Genomic DNA, 23,396 nt, shown 5'->3' on the forward strand with positions numbered 1-23,396 from the left:
CACATTGAATTTGCGTTGCGTTTCTCTGAGTCGTTCACAAACTAAGTAGGCTACGCCCTCTCCTACTCAGTTCTGTTCGCTTTGCAACGTTGGAAGTGAGTAGGGGGAGTGTTTAAGTAGAGCCTTCAGATTGGACAGTTGGACTTACTTAGTTACCGTCATGTTTTGTATTTCTTTTTTTACCATTATTGTTTTATAGGGACAAACATTAACAAATTTCTCCTACAGGGGATTGATAAAGTTCTATCTATTGAACAGAATGTAACACTTGGTCATACTTTACACACTTCACCACAGCATTGGCCTACTGAAAGCCACAGATACATTTTAAGCATTGGACTGAATGCAACATAAATATATAATTATGTTTTTACACGTTTGCAACGTTTAAAAATTCAGGGAAAAGTATATGCCTCTACTGGTGTTGCTTAAGCAAATAGCCTTTTGAGGCAGTGTTGTTTCTGAATATTAGTGTTAAGGCAGGGCCAAAAATGCTCACTATCATACATTAGTCACCACGTCATGCAGTCACATGTTAATATACCCCCCCCCCCCCCCCCCCCCCCCCCCCCCCCACCAAAACTTGAGAGCCCTAATGGGACTCATTAAAATTCTAAAAGTCTTTATTGGCATCTGGCACTTTAACTGTTTAACAGACTAATGGTACATTGTAGATAAACTGACTAATGATAGTTTAACTGACAAAAGATGTTTAGCTAAAGAGTGTGAAAAGAAAGACACACAATAAAGAGGTTATGGGACATTGATAACAACAGCTACAGAAAACAACTGAATAAAATATATATATATTTGTTAAAAGTATCAAACTGTTGGAATGGTAGCCATAACAAAGTACTGCCGAGCTTTGCAGTCCAGGTATAGTGCAAATAAAGCTATTTTATTACACTTGGAACAAACTACCATTAGTTAAACTGACTCATGGTGTTAAATTGACAAATGGTAGTTCAACTTACTAAAGGTCATTTAAGTGGTAACCTTTAAGATCTCACATTCGTTCTCTTTGGCAGCGCAGATGGCAAAATAACTGTTAGACGTGAAGTGTGTTGGAGAGTGTGTGGTTTAGCTCACCTAGCCTCCCTGGGGTAACCACTAGTGCTGGGGAACATGTTACAAACAGCAGGGCTTGTGATTTGAATGGTGGGAATGTCGCCAAACAACACCCAGCTAGTAATATTTGTACTAATCTAAATGCAATGAATATCAACCGAGGGCCATATGCTTACCGACCAATGGTACTCTAACTGACTAATGGTAGTTTAACTGACAGACTTTAGTTTAACTGACTAATGGTAATCTACCTGACAAACTGAAGTACCGACTCACGGTAGTTAAACTGAGTAATGGTAGTATAACTGACTAACAGTAGTTTAACTGACTAATGGTAGTTTGGCTGACCTATAGTAGCTGCACTGACTAACAGAAGTTAAACTCACTCCGGGCATGTGCTGTACCGGGTCGTTTGCGAGCATGCCATACGAGTTTGTGGTGGTTGAGATATGTCCGGCGTCTGTGCTGTGGTCTTTATGAACCTAATTTAGTCGGGGACTGACCCAGGCTGAGACTAAAATAGACCAAAGAATCTTAGGTGGGACGTGCAGTGTGGGAACAAGGGCATGGGGTGTTGTGTGGCGGTGTTGTGTGGTGGCTGGGGGGGGCTATGAGCTCAGAAATATATTACTTTCCATGGATTATGTCATCGTATGTGGATACAAAATCCTTGCGGGTTCCGATTCCCCCCGATGGCTCTCGTGTGTTCGCAGAACGCTCATCCCTGACATTGAAGACAGCCGTTTGTCACTTCCTCCACTGCTGGTTGAAATAAGATATGGGATTGGTTCTGGAAATATCGCTGCTTATGTCTTTGCTCCCTGTATGTGATGTTCTACTCAGTAAGCCTATATCTGATGGTACAGCAGTAGTATAGTCCTTGCCCTGTATGTCATCTTAAACTAGCAGTACCGTATCTAGCAGCAGTAATAATAGTCCGTACCCTGTATCTTATGTTAAACTAGCAGTGCTGTATCTAGCAGCAGTAATAATAGTCCGTACCCTGTATCTTATGTTAAACTAGCAGTGCCGTATCTAGCAGCAGTAATAATAGTTCGTACCCTGTATCTTATATTAAACTAGCAGTACCGTATCTAGCAGCAGTAATAATAGTTTGTACCCTGTATCTTATGTTAAACTAGCAGTGCTGTATCTAGCAGCAGTAATAATAGTCCGTACCCTGTATCTTATGTTAAACTAGCAGTGCTGTATCTAGCAGCAGTAATAATAGTCCGTACCCTGCTGTATCTTATGTTAAACTAGCAGTGCTGTATCTAGCAGCAGTAATAATAGTTCGTACCCTGTATCTTATGTTAAACCAGCAGTGCTGTATCTAGCATCAGTAATACTGTATCTTATGTTTAACTCCATTCATATTGTGATTAAGGGCGTTTAGAAAACGCATTTATCCAAATTGACTTACAATGGTTGATAAACAAATTCACTGTGGAGTCAACCATGCAAGGTGACAGCCGGCTCGTCGGACGCAGTTAGGATTAGGTGTCTTGCTCAGGGACGCATCGACACTGTTGTTCTTGTTCAACCCAGTTGTTCTTGGCCGACCCCTCTCTTCTAGAGCGGGGAGGTCGGGCTCGAGGTCAGAAAGAGCTGATCAATTCAAAATGAACAGCGGTTGCTAGTCAACAGTAAACATCTAAGATTCATTCCATCGTGGTTCTCATCAAAACTGACACATAAATGATCAAATGAGGCTGATAATAATGAAGATGCTGGATTCCAATGGCTTTAAATGGGTAAAGCATCCCAACATATTATTAGACAGATTAGACATCCGCTCGGAGAGGAGGCTGGCGTTGCTTAGTTCTCCCTTTCTTCACCTGAGATTACAGATTTACGTTCTAGCTAGTTTTATGGTTAGACCTTTTATCCAGCCTTAGATCCGTTCTGTGGCTTTTCCCGTTCTGCCTGGACACGTTCTCTACCCTATTGCTAGTTTGACTGATACTGGTGTTTTTTTTTTTGTGCACTCTGTAAAGCGTCTTTGAGTACTTAGAAAAGCGCTATATTAATCAAATATATTATTAAATTCCTTCAACTTGCACAAACAGCTGCCCAGATGAAGCAGGCTACGTGGAAATCTACAAACACAAGGAATTGGGACGGGATTTTAAAATGTCGCCCCAAAAGCACGAGCACCAACAATGCTGTGAGCCCAGCAATGTGCAAGCAGCAGACGATAAGGGAGGCAATGTCTCCAGACTACCGGAGGAAGGATGCGCCAGTACTCGATGGATGGTTCTTATTTCATGCAGATGGGTGGCCAATCAGATACTGCGGTGTGTGTGTGTGTGTGTGTGTGTGTGTGTGTGTGTGTGTGTGTGTGTGTGTGTGTGTGTGTGTGTGTGTGTGTGTGTGTGAGTGTGAGTGAGTGAGTGAGCAATGGGTAGATACCTGGAAGATGCAACTTACTTTGCCGGTCTGAGTTTAGAGGAACTGGTCTGAGTTTAGAGGGACTGGTCTGAGTTTAGAGGGACTGGTCTGAGTTTACATGGGAGTTAAGAGGGCATGACTGGAGGCCAGCGTAGTCATCTGATGAAAAGTTTGCCGGCTGTCCAGTCAATCAGAACACCAAGAGAACAATGCAATGTGCTTTGATTGCCATAACAATTATAACAAACTTTGTGAAACGCCAGCACTCAAAAGTAAGGTCTCAGATAGATTAAAATCGATAGTGGGCCAGTCATCAGTGACATCCATGCCATGGCCCAATATATGTCCTAGTCTGTCCCTGACTCTCTTTCTGAATCATTCAATATCAACACAGCCTGTTGTTCAGAAACACCTGGATGCAGGCCTAATAGAAACAGTCCAGACTCCACTGTTGCCTCCCTGGCTGTCACTGCTGCTCTGCATGGCAGTGTTACACAACGCCAACAGAAGGCTGTCCAGTATCGTCACTCTTGGCAGGATCAACGCTCCATATGTGGTCATGTGATGAAACATCTCAGGGGTTTAACATTTGCTAAAGATCCAGTTGACGCATTGAAATATGGTACAGTCCGACACCAACGAAACAGAAAAACCTGGACATGTATTAGGCTTGTTGCTTGTGTATAATTATTAATGTGTGTGTGTGCATATGGTTTGTGTCTGGTGTGTATATCTGATGGGCGCATGTATTTGTTATGAGTGCATGTGTGCATGTGTGTCGGTGCTTGTTTGTTTGTTGTGTGTTTGCTCTGTGTTTTGCTGTGTGTGTGCGCGCGCGCGTGTGTGTGTGTGTGTGTGTGTGTGTGTGTGTGTGTGTGTTTGCTGTGTGTTGTGTGTGTATGTGTGTGTGTGTATGCTGTGTTTTAGCTGTGTGTATGGTTGTGTTTGTGGGGGGGGGGACCAGAGCATCCCTTAGCTAAAACATCTTATTTCCCACTGGCCACGACCCAGCCTTGGCGTTGAGAATGTTTCCATTGTTAATATCAGACTAAAAGCAGGGCATGAAAGCATTTCAGAAACCTGACAGAGATGACCCCCTCCTAAAGCGCTTGTATTTCCTCTGACAGTTATGAACAGTATTGGTGGGGCTTTCTCTAATGCTTCCTTTCACACTGTCAGACCGGGCTCCAGGGATTAGTGCTGTTGTCCTGGCCCCGCCCCCCCGGGCGCCTTGAACAACGTTTTGAAACCCGCCAGGCCAACAGGACATGGCAGCAAATTACAGCGTTGCTGTGAAAATAATAAACAAACTCAAGTTAGCTCAAGTCCACCTCAACGCCTTACCCCCCCGCCCCCCCTCCGCACCCTCCGTGCTGTAGATAGACAGTGTCGCGGCGATAGGAAAGGGACGCCGTGTGCCTCTGGGTAAGAGGGCACCTTGGGAGGGAGCAGCATTGTGGTTGGCCTGGTTCCATTGTACAGGTTGGACTGGTTTCAGAGGGATAAGTGGGTCGCCAGGCATCACGCATCAGTGGTGTGTAGGAAGGACTCTAGGGCTTGTCTGACTTTAATCTCAAGCATTATAGATATTCCGGACTTTATTTCTCCACAGGGAAATTATCACTGCCCAAGGTAGAAAAATAACATTGCAGAATTCATTCAGAGTAGCAATACATTAAGTAGAAGTCCTGTGACGCCGCTGGCTTGAACTCTAGTGTTTCTTTTGTTGTGTGTTGTCATAGGCCTGTCCATTGTGTAATCCACTATACTGGGACCCCATACTGCATCCCGTAACCAACCCTCAAAACTGAGGCCCCTGTCACTCCCCAGGGCCGGTGGTAGGAGACCCTTTAGTGTCAGGCGGAAGAGGGTCTTCTGGGACTGTCTCGGTTTCACTTGGCAGCCAGAAATGGCCGCTCTGAGCACCTTATTGTCTGTTGGCGACTTAGCGAGACGGTGCATCATGATGCATTAGCGTCATCCAGGGGGCTGTTCCAAAGAAAGCTCTTGGGCTGCAACGGGTCCTGGCTCGCCGTAGCGGATTCCGCTCCTTAAAGCGCTATTACCGTGACAGACCTTCAGAGATATGACTATTGTTGGATACCTCTCTTTTCCCAACGCTGAGCTTTCATAGCAGTGGCTCCGGAAAGGCAGAGCAGGCCCCTGGGTTTGATCGGAGGGTCATTGGTTCCATCCTCCACTCGTCCTGGTGACAGCACTGACGTGTCCTTGTGTATGACAAGCGAGTCCTTCACTGCTCGCCAAACAGCTGGTGATGACCGTTCACGGTGGACCCCGCCCCTCTTGGTGTGGAGGGTGTGTTCACGGTGGACCCCGCCCCTCTTGGTGTGGAGGGTGTGTTCACGGTGGACCCCGCCCCTCTTGGTGTGGAGGGTGTGTTCACGGTGGACCCCGCCCCTCTTGGGGTGGAGGGTGTGTTCATCCACAGATTGGTGAGAGGCAGGGGGGGGTTCAACGACCGTAGCTACGTGGCCTTTGTGTTAAAGGCTGTTTTTCATGTTTGCTAAGTGTTTTACTTTCGCTAAACGAAATGCTGTTCCTGTGTCAGGAAATCAGAGAGAGAGAGAGAGAGAGAGAGAGAGAGAGAGAAAGAGGGGGAGAGGGGGAGAGGGGGAGAGAGAGAGAGAGAGAGAGAGAGAGAGAGAGAGAGAGAGAGAGAGAGAGAGAGAGAGAGGGAGAGAGGGAGAGGGGGAGAGGGGGAGAGAGAGAGAGAGAGAGAGAGAGAGAGAGAGAGAGAGAGAGAGAGAGAGATTCATCATGTTTCCTTTCCCTCTGTTTCTCCCTCGCAGGCATTCCCTTCCCGATCATTGTTGCGTGGGCCATCGGGAAGTTGTACTACGACAACGAAAAGTGAGTAGCTGGATGTGTCCCGGGAAAACAGGAAGGCACACCAGGGTCGTCCTCAACGGTTCCTGTCACACTCAGTGAAAAGCCATCGGATCCATTGAGGAGCAGTGGTTTACCCCCTCACCACGTCACCCAGCAGCCCTGCAGTGCTCTAGTGGTTATCTTGATTGATCACCAGCTCTGCAGGGCAGCATGTGCTGCTAATTTAAACAATATGCTGTAGAACACATTCAATTAGTCTCACAGCGCCCTGCCTGTCCCCGCTAACAAACAGGTTCAGACCCCCGTTAATGGGCCACGCCTGACGAGTACATGGCAGGCTTTTTAAAAAGAGAATTGTGTGGAGGAGGACAGTGATTGGATAAGGGGGGGGGGGGGGGGCATATACCAAACATTTTAACTGTAATGATGTGATTTCAGGTGCTGGTTTGGGAAGCGGGCCGGAGTCTACACAGACTACATCTACCAGGGACCCATGATCCTGGTTTTGGTGGTAAGAGAGTCTGATTCACAATCCTTTATTAATCCTGAGAGGAATTATTGTCACAAATATTCTGCTTATGATAGATAATAGTAATACAGAATATAGAATAGAAAAGTAGTACAATTATAGAAGTAAAATTATAAAATACAGTAAGGCAATGAAAATATGAAATGTAAAATCATACGCACACACACGTGTAGGTTGTGAGCTTATCGGGTGGTGGCCAATAGGTGGCACTCTTCCCTCTGGCCTTAAAATCAATCCCGATGCCCCAGTGCAGCGACCGAGACACTGTGCTGTGGAAGGCGCCGTCCATCGGAGGAGACGTAAAAAAACCGAGGTCCTGACTCACTAAGGTCAAAAAAGATCCCAGGGCACTTATCGCAAAGAGTAGGGGTTTCCCCAGTGTCCTAGCCCAACCATCGTCATTCAATCTGGCCCCCTAATCATCCTCCTGTATAATTGGCTTACTCATTAATTCCCTCACTCTCCACCTCAAGCTGGTGTGTGGTGACTGTTCTTGCGCAGATTGGCTGCCGTGCATCACCCAAGTGGGTGCTATACACTGGAGGTGGTGAGTGAGGTCCCCCCTTCACTGTAAAGCGTCTTTGAGTGTCTAGAAAAGCACTATATGAATTCAATCAATTATTATTATTATTATTACAAGGGAACCCTGGTTCCCACTTATCTTCATCAAAACTTGGCCTCCATTTTCCATTTTAAAAACCCTTATCCATGAAAGATGCAATATGTGAGATTATTATTATTCAATGATTCCAAAAAAGCTACGATCATTATCAACAGAATGTGAAGAACACTTTTGCCGTTTTGTCCAAGAATTCTATGTATTGTGCCGCAGACAGTTAGCAGCCAGCCCAGCTAACACGGGTCATTCCGTCGTGCAGTACCACTCTGCACCTCTAGGGGTGCAGAGTGCCGTCACTGCAGGGTCCATTTGGCCCTGGATGAAGGGTGAAGGATGAGAAGTGCTGTCCAGAGGACTGATCTAACCTTTAGTAAATCATGTACACTGAAAAATGGGTGGCTGCTTTAAACGCACCACTTGAAGGAGATAAATTGACAACAGACAGCACCAATTCACTGTCAACAGAAACCTTCAGGCTATATTCAGTTGGGTGATGCGTTTGGGGGGGAGGAGGGGGTGAAGGCGGGGGGTTATTAATTCTCATTGCTTCACAATCTGAATCTGAATCTGAATCGCTTTATTATCATTGCACAATAACATTTAAATTTCATCCAGACGTTTTGATTCACAACAATATATTTTAAATATATAAGACAGGTAAAAAAATATAACAATAAATAACAAATAACAAATTAAAAAGAAAGATACAGAAAATTAAGAATATCGGCTGAGGTAAACGCTATTGTTTCTGGTAATAGGAGTGGACACCTTTCTAATGATATGCTGTTTTGTTTGGGACTAATCTGACAGGAGGGTTAAATGTACACGTTGCCCTTTCAATATAGTGGGACACAAACAGTGACATCTCTGGTTTGTTTCTGACCACATGAATGACTGAATGAATCAAGTATACAGTAAGCATACTCCAGGTACGATCACTTATTTCCTGATGGAGCAATAGAGGAATATTAGTCTGTGTTATTTCGTCGTTCCCTGAATCTGGGTCTGGGGCGGCGTTGTTAAGATGTGGACCAAAGCAGCTGGCGGAAGGCCTCGTTCACTCCAGGTGCCCTGCGAGCTCTGGAGAGCAGAGTCAGCCCTTCTTCAGCACTGTTTATTATAGGACATTTATTATTTATTCCCCATTTGAACTTCTGTGGATGCTTCAAAATAACCAGGGGCCGGGGATACACGCATGCTAAAAATGTACACACTCACGGGATTGTGAGATGCTTGGGACAAAAGCGTCCCAAACAAATGGTGTCTATTATATTATGCATAAAGTATTATTCATCTCGGGATTGGGCAATCTAATAAAAGAAGCATGCAGTGTGATACGCCAGAGAAGCGACTAAAGCTGAAGCTACGCAACATTCCCCTGCTCTAAAATAAGAAAACTTCACTGTTTAGAATTCCGCTGCTGAACAGCTTGAAATATTTCTGCCATGAATGACAAAGCCAGGCTCCAACGTAGCCTTGTGCACACCTGATAAAATAGATTCCAGCCATAAAACAACTGGTCCAACCCTTTATTTGTCATATTTATTACAGCAAGAGAGAGAGACTATGAGTTACATCATTTCCACTGGGGGAGGTGCACACATGCAGTTCTGGTTTAATGAAAACTAAATTTAATCTTTTTAACCATTCTTAATTCTTAAGAGGTCAAATTATAATATCAATGATACTATATATCACATCTTTCATCATTCTTCCTCTTCTTAAATGGACACTAGTGGTAGTATCAGGATGTTCGTCCTCGGTTACAAACTGAACGAGCTAGTTAGTTTTGTAGCATCTACGATCACGAGACAAATTAGTCTTTAGAAACCGAATCATGTCAGACCTAGTCATGGGATCACGATGGCAAAGCTCAGGACTAACAGCGTGATTCTTTGATCTTTCTTTGTCCTCACAGATTAACTTCATCTTCCTCTTCAACATCGTCAGGATCCTCATGACCAAACTACGAGCCTCTACCACATCCGAAACAATCCAGTACAGGTACACTGCTAACCTTCCTGTATGGGGACACTACTAACCTACCAGGACACTACTAACCTACTAGTACAGGTTAACTACTAACCTACCAGTACAGGTTCACGGCTAACCTACCAGTACAGGGACACTACTAACCTTCCAGGACACTACTAACCTACCAGTACAGGGACACTACTAACCTACCAGGACACTACTAACCTACCGGTACAGGGACACTACTAACCTACCAGGACACTACTAACCTACCGGTACAGGGACACTACTATCACCAGGATACTACTAACCTACCAGTTCAGGGACACTACTAACCTACCAGGACACTACTAACCTACCAGGACACTACTAACCTACCGGTACAGGGACACTACTAACCTACCAGGACGCTACTAACCTACCAGGACAGGTGCACTTCCAGTGTGCTCAATGTAGAAATGTATACAACTGTTTAGTTACTGTATGGTTTACAGTAATATCACTTCAATGGCTTTAGACCGTCCCCCGTGGTTCCATGCTCTCTGTTAGGGTCTGATTTGGTATGTGGTGCTGGTGTGGTCTGGTGTGTCTGTCTGTGTCTCTGTGTGTGTGTGTGTGTGTGTGTGTGTGTGTGTGTGTGCGTGTGCGTGTGCGTGTGCGTGTGTGTGTGTGTGTGTGTGTGTGTGTGTGTGTGTGTGTGTCTGTTCTGTTCTGCTCTGCTCTGCTCTCTTGCTGATCTCACCGTTGCTGTGGTTCTGGTCTGGTCTGTGGTTGTGGTGTGGTTCTTGTCTGTAGGTGGGTTATGGTCTGTAGATGGGGTTCTCGTCTGTGGTTTCTGGTCTGTAGGTGGGTTCTGGTCTGTGGGTTCTGGTCTGTGGGTTCTGGTCTGTAGGTGGGTTCTGGTCTGTAGGTGGGTTCTGGTCTGTAGGTGGGTTCTGGTCTGTAGGTGGGTTCTGGTCTGTGGGTTCTGGTCTGTAGGTGGGTTCTGGTCTGTAGGTGGGTTCTGGTCTGTAGGTGGGTTCTGGTCTGTAGGTGGGTTCTGGTCTGCAGGTGGGTTCTGGTCTGTGGGTTGGATCTGGTCTGTGGGTTCTGGTCTGTAGGTGGGTTCTGGTCTGGTCTGTGGGTTCTGGTCTGTAGGTGGGTCCTGGTCTAGTCTGTGGGTTCTGGTCTGTGGGTTCTGGTCTGGTCTGTGGGTTCTGGTCTGTAGGTGGGTTCTGGTCTGTAGGTGGGTTCTGGTCTGTAGGTGGGTTCTGGTCTGTGGGTTCTGGTCTGTAGGTGGGTTCTGGTCTGTAGGTGGGTTCTGGTCTGTAGGTGGGTTCTGGTCTGTAGGTGGGTTCTGGTCTGTGGGTTCTGGTCTGTAGGTGGGTTCTGGTCTGTGGGTGGGTTCTGGTCTATCGTAGGGTTCTGGCCCGGGTCCTTGGGTCTTCGGTGACTGTGATGTCATGTCTCCAGGAAAGCGGTGAAAGCGACGCTGGTCCTGCTGCCCCTGCTGGGGATCACCTACATGCTGTTCTTCGTCAACCCAGGAGAAGATGAGGTCTCTCAGATCGTCTTCATATACTTTAACTCCTTCTTGGAGTCCTTCCAGGTGAGGCCTTCCAAGAGCTATGAACCTCTAGGTCTTCAAGTGGTTACCGCGGTTCTGAAGTCGAACAAAACACACAGCAGCCGCATCGTCCAGGCCACCCTCAGTATGAAACCGAGCTAGGGTAGTAATTTTAAGTCATATAAATGACCTCCCTTTGATGGTTCTCTCTCTCTTTCTATCTCTCTCGCTTTCTGTCTCTCCTTCTCTCAGGGCTTCTTCGTGTCTGTGTTTTACTGCTTTCTGAACAGTGAGGTAAGTGGATTTACATCTTTTACACATGAATTGATATTCCCCAGCCCCATCCCAGAATTCATTGCAGAGACTGGAATTGCGTGTGACAGTGCTGCAAGCATTTTCCTGCAATATGTCTGCTACACCAGGAGAGATAAACCTAGACATTTACCATTTACACATGCTGATGTGTTTGGGAGGCCAAAGATGGCCTTTAAATGATTGATGATAGAAGTGTCAGATCGATGTGTGATAGGAGCAACAGAATGGTAAATGTTGTGTTTTTCTCAAAGGTGCTGTTGGTAAGATTCAAGAGCTATCATTTTAGTGGAATTTGTAACAGATGCCATAGCCACCAGTTAGCTGACTGAAAGTCTTTGTGAGGAGTCCACTGCACTCCTGCCTCTGCATAAGGCAAAGTATTTTAGACCGGTCTTGGCTAAATCCTGACCAATCAGAGCATCTTCCCCCTGATTGGTTCAGGGAGTCAATCTTGCCAATCACAGGTGCGTATGGGACGTATTTTGGTTTCAATCTCTAAGATCTTTGCAGCTTTAGGCTTCTGCACAGTAGAACAAAACAAACTTTTGATCTTATAAGGCTTCAAAACTATCTCTGGCTCTTATTAGATTGCTCAGTTTAGATGAATGAACACAGTACTACTATGAGTGTATGGTGATTAGACACCTGCCGCTATTTGTTACTTGCATTGCATATAGAAAGGCTGGCTCTGCAAGACTAGATTCCTATTGGTTGTGTGTGACAGGTGAGGTCTGATTCCTATTGGTTGTGTGTGACAGGTGAGGACTTATTCCTATTGGTTGTGTGTGACAGGTGAGGACTTATTCCTATTGGTTGTGAGTGACAGGTGAGGACTTATTCCTATTGGTTGTGTGTGACAGGTGAGGTCGGCGGTGAGGAAGAGGTTCCATCGCTGGCAGGAGCAACACTCCATACGGGCGAGGATGACTCAGGCCATCTCCATCCCCACCTCCCCCTCCAGGGTCAGCTTCCACAGCATCAAGCAGTCCACGTCGCTATGAGAGAGAGACCCCGAGAGAGACAAAGTGTGGTGGTCTCTCTATCACCTGAAGGGAGCTCTGATCCAGTCCCAGAGAGACTGCTAGGCTAGAGACCATAAAGACTCTTGAGAGACGAGGACTACTGCTAATGCTACTACTACTACTACTACAGCTACTACTACATATGAATATCTTTGTTCGTTATGTTTCTGCTGTATATTCTGTTAATATTATTGCTTGCGCTGTATTATTTGTGATCGTTTATTGCAGAGATCGGAGATCAACTGGACCACTGCAGTCGTTTAAATGTCCTATCACTCAGTCATTATTATATCTCTATATATATGGTTATTATTATATATATATATATATATATATATATATATATATATATATATAGCAGCACTTCTTTAGCAGTAAGTAGTACTGCAGTATTCCTTCACACTGATGAAGTCCCTTGGTGCGGTGTTCTGCCCTGTGGAGCCCTTGACTCGATTACACCACGACCAGCTAGGATTTACACATTCCGCCTGTACCCGATGAACTCTATATCATGTGTACCCGGTCACCTGTAGCACCTTTACCCTGTATACTGTACCCTATACTCCCTCTACCATCTATCCCCCTAGGTCCGGGACATTGTACCGGTATCCCTCAGCTCCGTTCACCTGAAGAAATGACAACGTTGTAAACTGTGGATTTGAATGCTTTTCAGATTGCTGTAAAAGTTTGCCGGCTGGTTTGTATAATATCCTATATCTTAGCTGTGACTGTAGAGAATAGTCTTCATACGTATGGATGTCCAATGCCACTGGCAGAGGTCCGCTCGCTGAGAAGCCCTGAAGCACCACATTCCTGATGCGCCAACATGTACTGAACCTCTTCACTGCTGTTGTTCACAACATTATCGTCACGCATTCTATACGGCTCTCATGTTTACCTCACCACCAAATCAATGTTAAACCACCCCTCTCCAGGTGTATGTGACGGTTATTGTTAAATATGTACATTTGTGTATTAAAGCCTAAAGTTATCCTCTGTGTAATAACTGTGTGTCGTGTTAAGGTCCTGGTTGGTGAATCAACACCAGGTAGGGATTAAACAACTGTACATGAACCTCTTTCTAGTCCCTTCTGTGGGGAGCCGAACCACTGAAACCAAGCTTCAAAGGAACAGTTTGGTCTGAGCCGACCAATCACCAACAGCTGTGCCGCACACCGACAGAAGAATAGTTAGCCTACTTTCATATTACCATGAATCCATGTGTGCGCTTGTGTTTAAGTGGTGCTACAGTATCTGGGTCATACATAAAAGCAATACAACAATGCTAATAATGCTGTATTGTTAGTGAAGTGGAAAAAATAGGCACACATTAACGGTCAAACAGCTGTTCTGTGTATTCCTACGGGTGGGTAGTGGTGATGTGCGTGGTGGTTATGAGGGTCCAAACGTGGAAAGAGTTTGGGAGGTGACCGTCCAGGGGGTCAGGGACACAGGACATGTATTTTGAGATGGCGTGGTGGTGTTATTCAGAACGGCGTGGCCCTCCCAGAGTGGAGCGCTGGTAGTTTAGCTCCTCTCTGCTCTCCTCCAGCACCCCACTCTGCTGGCCGGCCTCACGCAGGGTGCAGCTGCCTAACGACGCCCCACAGCACCCTGGGAGATATCTCGGGATCGACACTCCAGTTCAGGAGTGCAGATCTGTTTCAGTCCAACTTTCATGTTGTTGAATGACCTCAGAGAAGTATTACGCCATTCCAAATTATGGAATTATAGGCAACTTTACTAAAGCCTAATAGGCCTAGGTCACTTAACTAAACTATAGGTCAAAGGAGAACTATTAATTGCAGACAGGAGACGATGGTGTAGCAGAAAAAGCTAGGCATACTACATTACAGTAGAAATAAATATACATATATATATATATTCACAGAGTAGGCCCTATTAGAAATTAGAAAATAACTGCCAAAATAAATTCATAAAACCACACAGGTCAGGGGAAATAATATTATTTCACCTTACTAAATTATACTATTATCACTTAATAAATCAGAGTGGAGTTATATCTTTGTGGCATGTTATATCAGTAAAGTTGTGGTATTTCATAACCTTTCTTAGCGTAGTGGTATTTAGGCCTACGCCGATACCTGACTAGCATCATAGCGAATGATTATAAGAAGGCCATCAGTATGCAGTGATACAATCTACAGCTTTGAAAAAGAAACAGGCGGAAATGTCAGTGGAACATGACGCATGTGTGAATGTCATCTGGAACTGTGTTCTTCGTGTGACTGTGATCGTCAACACACCTGTCAGCCACGGTCTAGTCTAGTATGACACTACAGCGCCATCGAGCGGTCATTCTGTGTAACTATACCGGGAGTATGTTTTGCACAGTTTAATAGTTAATGCACAATTTAATGAAGCAGAAAACACAATTTACAGGCTAAATTAAACTCAGAAGATCCACAGATAAAATATGTAGTTAGGATGAGCATAAACAATACAATTAATATAACAATCACGTCTGTTGGGATGGGGATCATAATAATATAGATGGTTGAGCTTGCTACAGAATACTGGTAATCTGTACTTGAACAGAAGATACTGGCATGCCTACTGTAGGACATAACTGAGCCTATATCGACAACATCAATGAATGCTCTATGCTACGTTGTATAGGGGGGACGGAGGGAGATTAAGTATAAATGCCTACACCATTGGTCCAATCACTGATGCGTATATATGGGCCTAATATATCTGTGCTTACAGATTTGTATCTCCAAAATGGCTTAAACCAAGCCTGCATGGTGAATAATTAAATGCAGGATTGAATAGCAAATGTGTCTGTTAAGATTAATACAGGGCCTGTGTAACAAGGTTGTGGTCTAATTCTGAATTTCCCATCTGGCTTAATTTACATGAATGGTTCTTCATATCTTATCTTATCATAAACATAAACCAGATCGTTTTCAGCTTTGCTCAAAGCTACTGTATTGATGTTTGCATCAAAGTGTCCATAATTAATGTAGACTACAGATGATAAAGTCGCCCAGGCCAATTCACTGCCCTGTATTGTGATACTGTACTGATATGTTTAATGTATCTCCTAGATAAATCATAGAAAGCCAATTACACCCTACTAAATTATTGGAGTCAGAGTATTTACTTTACTAAATCCATAATAATCATAATTTCCCTATGCTAGGCCTATTCATATCTAACAGTATTTAGTTTATAATGCAGTGACAGTGTTTGGCAATATTGGTCGATATTACATTGAATGTTCTAGCCTTTTGCAAACAAAATACAGTGTTTGAGTATTCCGAATGGATCAGTAGTCAGATATGTTTTCTACAATATCAACAGATCCAATTTGATCTCCTAGCAGTATTATTTTTGATCTAGAGTTCAAAGGCTGATATTCTATCTGCAACCACCGTTGAGTCCAGTGAGGCCTTTATTAGACGAGACGGATCCAATCCCTATCTCATGCAGTTCAGGAGATTGAGTCTTTCTTAGCCAAAGAGCCAATTTATTGATCTTAAATCACACATTGATCTTAATCACACACTAACCCAACTTCCCTTAGCACTCGGTTTATAAGCCTACGTTTATAAGAGTCATGTTGACACCAGCCGCTGCAGTGAACACAGTATAGGCTACCAATTTGAATATTGGACACAGGATTGGCATCTAGGAGAATATCCTGTCCCTTGGGCAAACTATCATTCCACCCGGACCTTAATCTAAAAGTGGGCCGACGTTGTGCAGCTGATGGTACGGCAGCCTGTTTGTTTACCACCCAGCGTCCACATTACAAGGGTCCACTCCTTAACCACATAGCTGGCTCACAATGCGTTTAATGCTCTGGCTGTAGATGATCTGCTGGCTGTTGTTCTTCAAGTTATAACGAGCAGAACCTACTAAGAAATCACCTATATAGCCATAGAAGTGATGGCAAATTATGGTTTACAAAAATGTAACTTCAATCGGCATAGCAAATGGTTCATCATCCCGTTAGTATCTCTGTAATGCAAATTGTGGGGAACATTTTTCTAAACAAATTTGTTCTTAGGGTCAGATTTCTAAATCAACATGTAATACATAAACACTTTAATATAATTGAGTTGTAGTGAGTGTTAAATCGTCCGGACATAGCTGGCGCACAATGTGTGATGTTATGACTAACTAGGGTGACAATGGTGACCACAAATATTTAGAAATGATAAATAACTTGACATAATTGTTAATATTTAGTTTATAAGACAGTCAAATTATTTGTTATAATTAAGTTTCTGATATCAACTTTCATCAACGTTTCCGCTGTACGGGTATTTGCAAAGGAGTGACAGCTGTTACAGCCAATAGGACGCTTGGATTTGAAGAACTGACCAATGCGGAGTCAGGGGCGTATTGTTATCAAGTCGTCCGCCGTTAGTAACAGGGCAAGCTGCTCAGTCAGATTTTGTTTAATAAATCGCTAATATTAATTAAACAGGCCCACTGTCAGAGGAAAACAACTAATGCATTGGAAAGTTCTAGCATTTGGTATGATTCGGCAATTTTTTCCTGCAACGCGTTTGTGCCAAATGTTTTAAAAACGGTAAGTCATCGGTAAGTCATGTAGGAAACATGCTAACAACTGTTAGCATGTTTTCTAGCAGGCGAGCTAGCTCGTTTGTGATTGGTAGGTGGCGCTGGCGGTGGTGCGTTCATGTCCTGTGGGATCTTCAAAACTTGCTGGGGTTTAACAGTCTAACGCCGTACATTAGCAGTGAGATCTATCAAACTCACCAGTGTTTAACAGTGTGCATTAGGAGTGGGATCCATCAAAGCTACCAGTGTTGACCTGTCTAACACCGTACATTATGAATGCCTAAACCATGACTAAATTAAATATGAGTTTTTAATAATTTATGTTTGCGTGGCCAGTAGACCACTGGTATAATCAGTTACCAACTTACTTGTGTTTTTCTGTGGTTGTAAACAACGCATACCAATAACTACTGCTGAACTTTATTCTTTATTTATTAGGCATTGACACACACACACACACACACACACACACACACACACACACACACACACACACACACACACACACACACACACACACACACACACACACACACACACACACTAACCCTTGACATTTGGTAGTGAGTTTGTTGAGGGAAGTGATTGCAGAGCAAAGCTATTCCTTAACTTGGCTGTCATGCATATATGCGGTCGTAGATGAGAAGTGCAGTTCCACTGACGGCCATCAGATGGCGGCAGAGTTACCAGCCACCGTTCTCTGGTTCTATTGCAGGCATATCTCAATTAATCAAAGTCAACGGGGTTTTTGTTAGGTTAAAATCGCAGTGGCTAGTTCCTATTCTGTGTGTTCCAATGTCCCGGTTAACCTCTTCATCAATAGTCCTTTTTCTTTCTGAAAAGAACATACCCAAGTAATGCAATGGCAGTAAGAACGGGATAATGTATAGAACGCCGGTCATTATTCAGGGGAAATAAGCTCTGACAGGACGAACAGGGCGAACAGGACTCCGCGCAGCGGAGGTGTTTTACTTCGCCCTGAAGGGGCTTATTTTCAATAATGATTGGCAACATTCTATACATTTTTGAGTGGCGAAGTCACGCCCCTTCTGGTAGAGCCCATGGGACCTATGAGATCGAAAAATATGAATGGGTTTCAATGGAGAGAAAGTATTATTTTTTGGTCCCAGTCTTTATATGCCCCGGATTACACATATGTTGTTTGTGGATTTAAATGATAATTTTTCATGCAAAGAAAACTTAACATTTTCGTGAAGAAGTTTGATAATGTTAGGTTTTTTCCAAGGGCAGGATAAAAGCATCGAAAGAGGTGAAAACCATTATAAGTTGGGGCATGTGGAGAGTTTCAGTTATGCTGAAACTCAGTCCACGCCAGTCGCAGGGAGCGTGACGGCACATACGAGACATGTAGTCTTTCTCATTGTGTTTTCGCTACAGTCTTCAACTGAACCATTGCAAAATAAACAGTCAAAATCTTGACATGAAAAGTTATCATTTAAATCCACAATATATGTATATTCCGGGGCATATAAAGACTGGGACCAGAAGATCTGGGACCAGGACTTTCTCTCCATTGAAACCCATTCATATTTTTCGATTTCATAGGTCCCATGGGGGCTACCGGAAGGGGCGTGACTTCGCCACTCTATCCCGCTTATTACACGGCTACTATGGATGGGCATTCGATTAAGTTGTCTTAGTCGATCGTCGGGAGAATTAACGATCAATTAGTCGATTAATCGTTAATATTTTACATTAAAATTAAAAAAGAAATGATATTCAAAATGAAAATACAAATGCAGCGTGTTTTCCTCATTGGGATCTTTATTATTAGATGAACAACTTAGTTAAACCAGATCCGTTCAATAGTTATGCGCTACTCTGCTTTAAGAAACGGAGCACGCAGCTCGAAGCCGGTGCTCATAAACATAACTAAAAATAAACACAACCCTAGTTTCTTCCCAAAATAATAACATTAATAATATCAAAAAAAAAAACATAACTTAACCAACCAGTCTACGGATTTTTGTTCAGAAAGATGAGCATGTTGACATGCTCTCGGGTCAGACAGGACCACAGCCTGGTGACCGTCAGTCCAGCCGCCGAAAACACCCGCTCTGAGGGGACCGACGTTGCCGTGATGCACAAATACCTCCGTGCTAACTTGGCAAGGCGGGGAAACAACTTTCCATAATCCAGGGGCTAAGAAAGTTCTTTATTTCTGATTCGATGCTAACCTCGCCTTGAGTGGTAGGCCTATAGTGCTCCCCAAGAAGTCATTTTTTAAATCATAATGGTCCCACACTAGACTTCGCCGTGGCCTCGTCCGCTTCATGATTACATCGCCGTGTTCCAATATCCATACTATCCGTACTTACTAGTCTAAGTTTGAGCACGTAGGGCGTTCCGATTCAGATCGGGCGAAAATAAGTGTACTGAAAACGGTCAAATCGCGAAGTGTGTGGCGATGTACACTTTTCTTACTCAACGGCAGCCATCTTAGCTACGTAGCGAAAGAGGGCGGAGCCAGGCTGAGCCAAAGTTGGCACATTCGTTTTTTTATAGTTTTTATAGCTTTTTATAGCTGCTAGGCGTAAAGAGTTCACCGTTCAAAGCGGGATTGTTATTGCGGGGGATGTTTAATCGCACACTGCATTAGCTTAATCGATGAATATTTACGTAATCGACGAAACTCTTAACGATCAATTAGTCGATCGTCGGTTAATCATGCCCATCCTTTAACGGCTACTTGCCAAAACGAAAAAATAACTTCACATGGTTTGTCTTTTTACTAGGGATGCACCGATATGAAAATTTCCGACCGATATCCGATATTAAAATTGCTGTTACGGCCGATAACCGATATTTAGCAATATCGATATTGGTATAAAAACAAGTTTCTATGATGATTTTGCATACAGAAGAACATGAATATGAAAAATGTATTTCTTTATTTACCAAAACTTCGAAATACATTGTTCCTTCAACAAGTTACAGGGCATCCATAACAAACACAAGTTACTAACAGTGTTAGTTTTAGGCTACTTTTTACAACTTTGCAACTTGTCAATATCTTGACAAGGTTTTATAACTTAAATCAAATTTGCCAATATTCATGGAAACCAGACACTTGTCTAATAAATTCCAAAAAGTGTTTCAAGTTTAAGTAAATTTCAACTCAAATCTGTGAAATAGGCTAGATCAAATTTATCAAGGGAGGTTGGTTGTAGTCTTTTCACTCGGTTCTAGCCCTATTGTTGATCCGGAGAATCGAGCGAAAAGACTACAACCAAATATAAACATATCCGGATCCGGTTCCGGTTTCCGTTTCAATGGGACTACGGAACGGCAAATAAAACACAACAGAAACTGTATTTCGCTACGATAATGTATATAATGATTTGACACGGCATCCTCCGCGCATTACTTCGGCTTTGCAAGTACTGCATATTGCAATTCGAGTACCTTAATTTGAGACCGTAAAAAACATCCAAACCGCCGACATTGATACTTTTCAGTTAAGGTGACAAACACTCCTGTACTGCCTCTCCGTGCGTCTCTGGCTGCGTCACTGACAATGTCACATGACCAAACAAGCTGCGTATGGGCAAAAACACACACAACGGCAGCTAGACTAGGAAATAAATATTGGCTGTTAATATCGGACCAGTTTTACTTATCGGGCCGATGCCGATATGTTAAAAAATGACTAACATCGGCCGATAACGATATCACTGCCGATATATCGTGCATCCCTACTTTTTACAATCTATTTGTTACCAGCATTTGTAGTGTTGATCAGCAGAGAAATTGTCCGCCAAAGACGTTGACGTCGCTTAGCAACAGAAGACGCTGGGGTTGACGACTTACTTTTTTAACTTGCTTAAAAAACTACTTTGTTTTCCTTGACAGCGGTCAATTATACTTAGCAACGGTGAATTATCAAATATAATTCACCGCCGGAAGTTGTGAAGAGCCCATGCAAGTGAACGGAGCGTTCCACGGCATTGAAAAGACTTAGAATTTGGATACTACTGGTTAGAGGGAAAACAGCTTGAACACAGCATACGTGGGAATTTGTTTTTGAAATGACGAGTTTTAGAATGAATATCACTTTCATTTCAGTTTCATAGATCCAATGCAAACCAATGCAAAATTGACAATTTAAACTTGATGAGATACAAATTACAAACTGTTGTATATCTTGGGAACCCAGTGTGCATTTTTTACATTTGACCCCTCTATTGAAGGCCTTTGCCAAACAATCGCATTGCATTGTTGACAACAGATGGCGAAGAAAAACATGTGTTCTGATTGTAGGCAATTTACCCATTTCCTCTGAAACCCATGAAAAACTGCAAAAAACGTTTGTTGCTAAATAACTCCCAGAAACTACATCACTCGTTGATGGTGGTTTTATGAGACATATACAACTTTGACGATTAAATCAACAAAGGTAAGACATAATCTTTGGTTGTAACTAGGAAAAGGTAAATGTATTCCTCATTGGAATGAGTAGAGTCAGCTTTCATATGGTTGCAGATAAAATTACGTGAAAAATATGGCCTTTGATGTGCCCAGTTATGAAATACATACCTCTTGTTGCATGCTTCATGTATTGTTTAGGGTTTGAATTGTCTGTAGGATAGCTAACAATGGTTATTATGGACACAAAATTGGGGATTTAATCATTCTAGTGTTGTATCAAATGACTACTTTTTCATTTGTTTACATGCCATTTGTTTACATGCTTACATAACTGGGCCGTATACGTTAAACGTTATTCATCTGTTTGCCATATTGTGCATTTGCGATTTTCACAACTATCTCTCGCCTGTTATCATTCTTTTGGAACAAATATCACATATTATAACCCTAGCATTTGTGGAGATGTACTCAATTTACTTTGGTATGTTGTTTTCATTGTATTTTAGATGATACAGGGTTTCCCGCAGAAAATTTGTTTGGACGACGTAGTTAAGGTGGCAGGCCTGTGTTACATAGGCGGCTTAAAATGTAAAATGTAAAATGCTCTGGAAAAGCTTTCAGTGATGCATGGACTTAAATTTCCCTCTGTAATTGAAAGGCTTAATTGCCTTACTGGACGTTTTCGGTTACCAGTCAATCAAACATTCTGGCTTTATACCCCAAATCAGAAGAGAGCAAGTGGGTGAGCCTTGAGACAGAGAGTGACATTCTGACTATTGGATGGAAAAAGGTCCTGAATGAACAAAAGGTGGCCTCTACCATAAGATGGCAAGAAGGTAGGCTGAGAGGGTCAGGGATTCTAGCATTACCCTGGTTTACCCCAACACTATCTGTTCTCTAATCTCTATCTTCCTATGGGCTGGGAAAGCTTGTCAGGAACAGAAAAAACATGACCAAGACAAGGAGAATGATAATGAGAAGAATTTAAAAAGCACTATCTGAAAACATGTAACGGAAACAGATATACCTCTATCCGAAGTTCCGCCCTCTCAGCTTAAGCCATGAAACTGAAACTGACCCGCCCCCTCTCTCTCACCAATAACATACTTTTGAAGCATTCTTACAGGCGTTCTATCATGAGATGAGAACGCCTTATCCCGCCCTTAATTAGCCAAATGTTGGTCGTGTGCTGTTTAAAAAATAAATAAATAAATTGAATCTAATGATAGGATATTGGGCTATGAGGCTATATTTAAATGTAAAGTACTTAGTCTAAGGTTCATCCAACCAGTCCTGTGACGTCACATGACAGGCAAGACACAAGACTCAAGTCAGCCTTGAGTCTCTGAACTAACCCTCTCAATCAGCAGCTCCGAGCTCATCTTAATTTTCCCTTTCTTTCAGGTGTAACATTACGTTGTACCAGTCGGAAACGGGAATAATGGCCTCTTTGATGGTCAGATGGAGATCTTCAGTGAGGACATCTAAGGTAAAGTGTTGTTCTTGGGGGTTATCGATAAATCTCATGGAGTTGCTCTATGTACATTTATCAATATTATCAGCTGTGGTTGTGAGTTCAGTCTGAAGGTTTATCCAATTGTATACAAATGTATGTCTGATAATAAGGTTGAAAAGCTTATATAGACCAGCATGTAAATGCACATGGCGAACACAGTTCATTAGCAGTAGCACTTAGGTGAATCAATCTGAAAACGGTGGTATCCATTCACAGTGGTGTTGTTCACAAACCTTAACAACCTTCACTGACTCAGGCTGATACCTTCTGGTCGGTTTGTCCAATGGTTGGTTGATGTCATACCGGGAGAACGCATGTTATTAATCCATTTGTGGGGGGGCTGGAGGGACAAATAATGCAGGCTATATTCTGTTGGAGGTTTACTTTTCCTTTATCCAAGTGTAAAACAGTGTTGTGAATGGCTGTTTGCAAATGAGAGGGCTTATGAGAAGTGGGTGTGCATTCTTTGACACATCCTTGGTTTGGAGATGGTTGTTTTTAGAGATCATTTCTCTATCCCATAACTGAGTGTCAGCTATTCCTCTTTCGTAGAAAGTTGGTACCTAAAACGTATCTGTTGAGATGCAACCGCACACCTTCATGTTATCGAAAGCCACCTA

At 43.2% G+C, this 23,396-nt stretch overlaps 2 protein-coding genes across 4 annotated transcripts in view; both read left to right on the top strand.

Annotated features, from left to right (window-relative positions):
* LOC115531262 (corticotropin-releasing factor receptor 1) overlaps window positions 1–13,388 on the top strand; it is a 54,904-nt gene extending 41,516 nt beyond the window's left edge. Inside the window, exons 9-14 of one of the 3 annotated variants that reach the window (XR_003973858.1) lie at window positions 6,270–6,330; window positions 6,748–6,820; window positions 9,376–9,461; window positions 10,884–11,019; window positions 11,230–12,016; window positions 12,119–12,295. Coding sequence is in view for 2 of the 3 variants with exons in the window: in XM_030340407.1 (XP_030196267.1) it covers window positions 6,270–6,330; window positions 6,748–6,820; window positions 9,376–9,461; window positions 10,884–11,019; window positions 11,230–11,472 (599 nt within the window). In the remaining variant the exon portion in view is untranslated. Of the gene's footprint in view, window positions 1–6,269; window positions 6,331–6,747; window positions 6,821–9,375; window positions 9,462–10,883; window positions 11,020–11,229 lie in introns of all 3 variants that reach the window. The other 2 variants (XM_030340408.1, XM_030340407.1) reach the window with 2 other exon arrangements.
* Window positions 13,389–16,702: 3,314 nt separating this feature from the next.
* LOC115530787 (KAT8 regulatory NSL complex subunit 1) overlaps window positions 16,703–23,396 on the top strand; it is a 39,569-nt gene continuing 32,875 nt past the window's right edge. Inside the window, exons 1-2 of the mRNA XM_030339536.1 lie at window positions 16,703–16,878; window positions 22,665–22,749. The gene's annotated coding sequence lies outside the window, so the exon portion shown is untranslated. The remainder of the gene's footprint in view (window positions 16,879–22,664; window positions 22,750–23,396) is intronic.

The sequence above is a fragment of the Gadus morhua genome, chromosome 18 (assembly GCF_902167405.1).
Source record: "Gadus morhua chromosome 18, gadMor3.0, whole genome shotgun sequence".
In the NCBI taxonomy this organism is placed as follows: Eukaryota; Metazoa; Chordata; class Actinopteri; order Gadiformes; family Gadidae; genus Gadus; species Gadus morhua.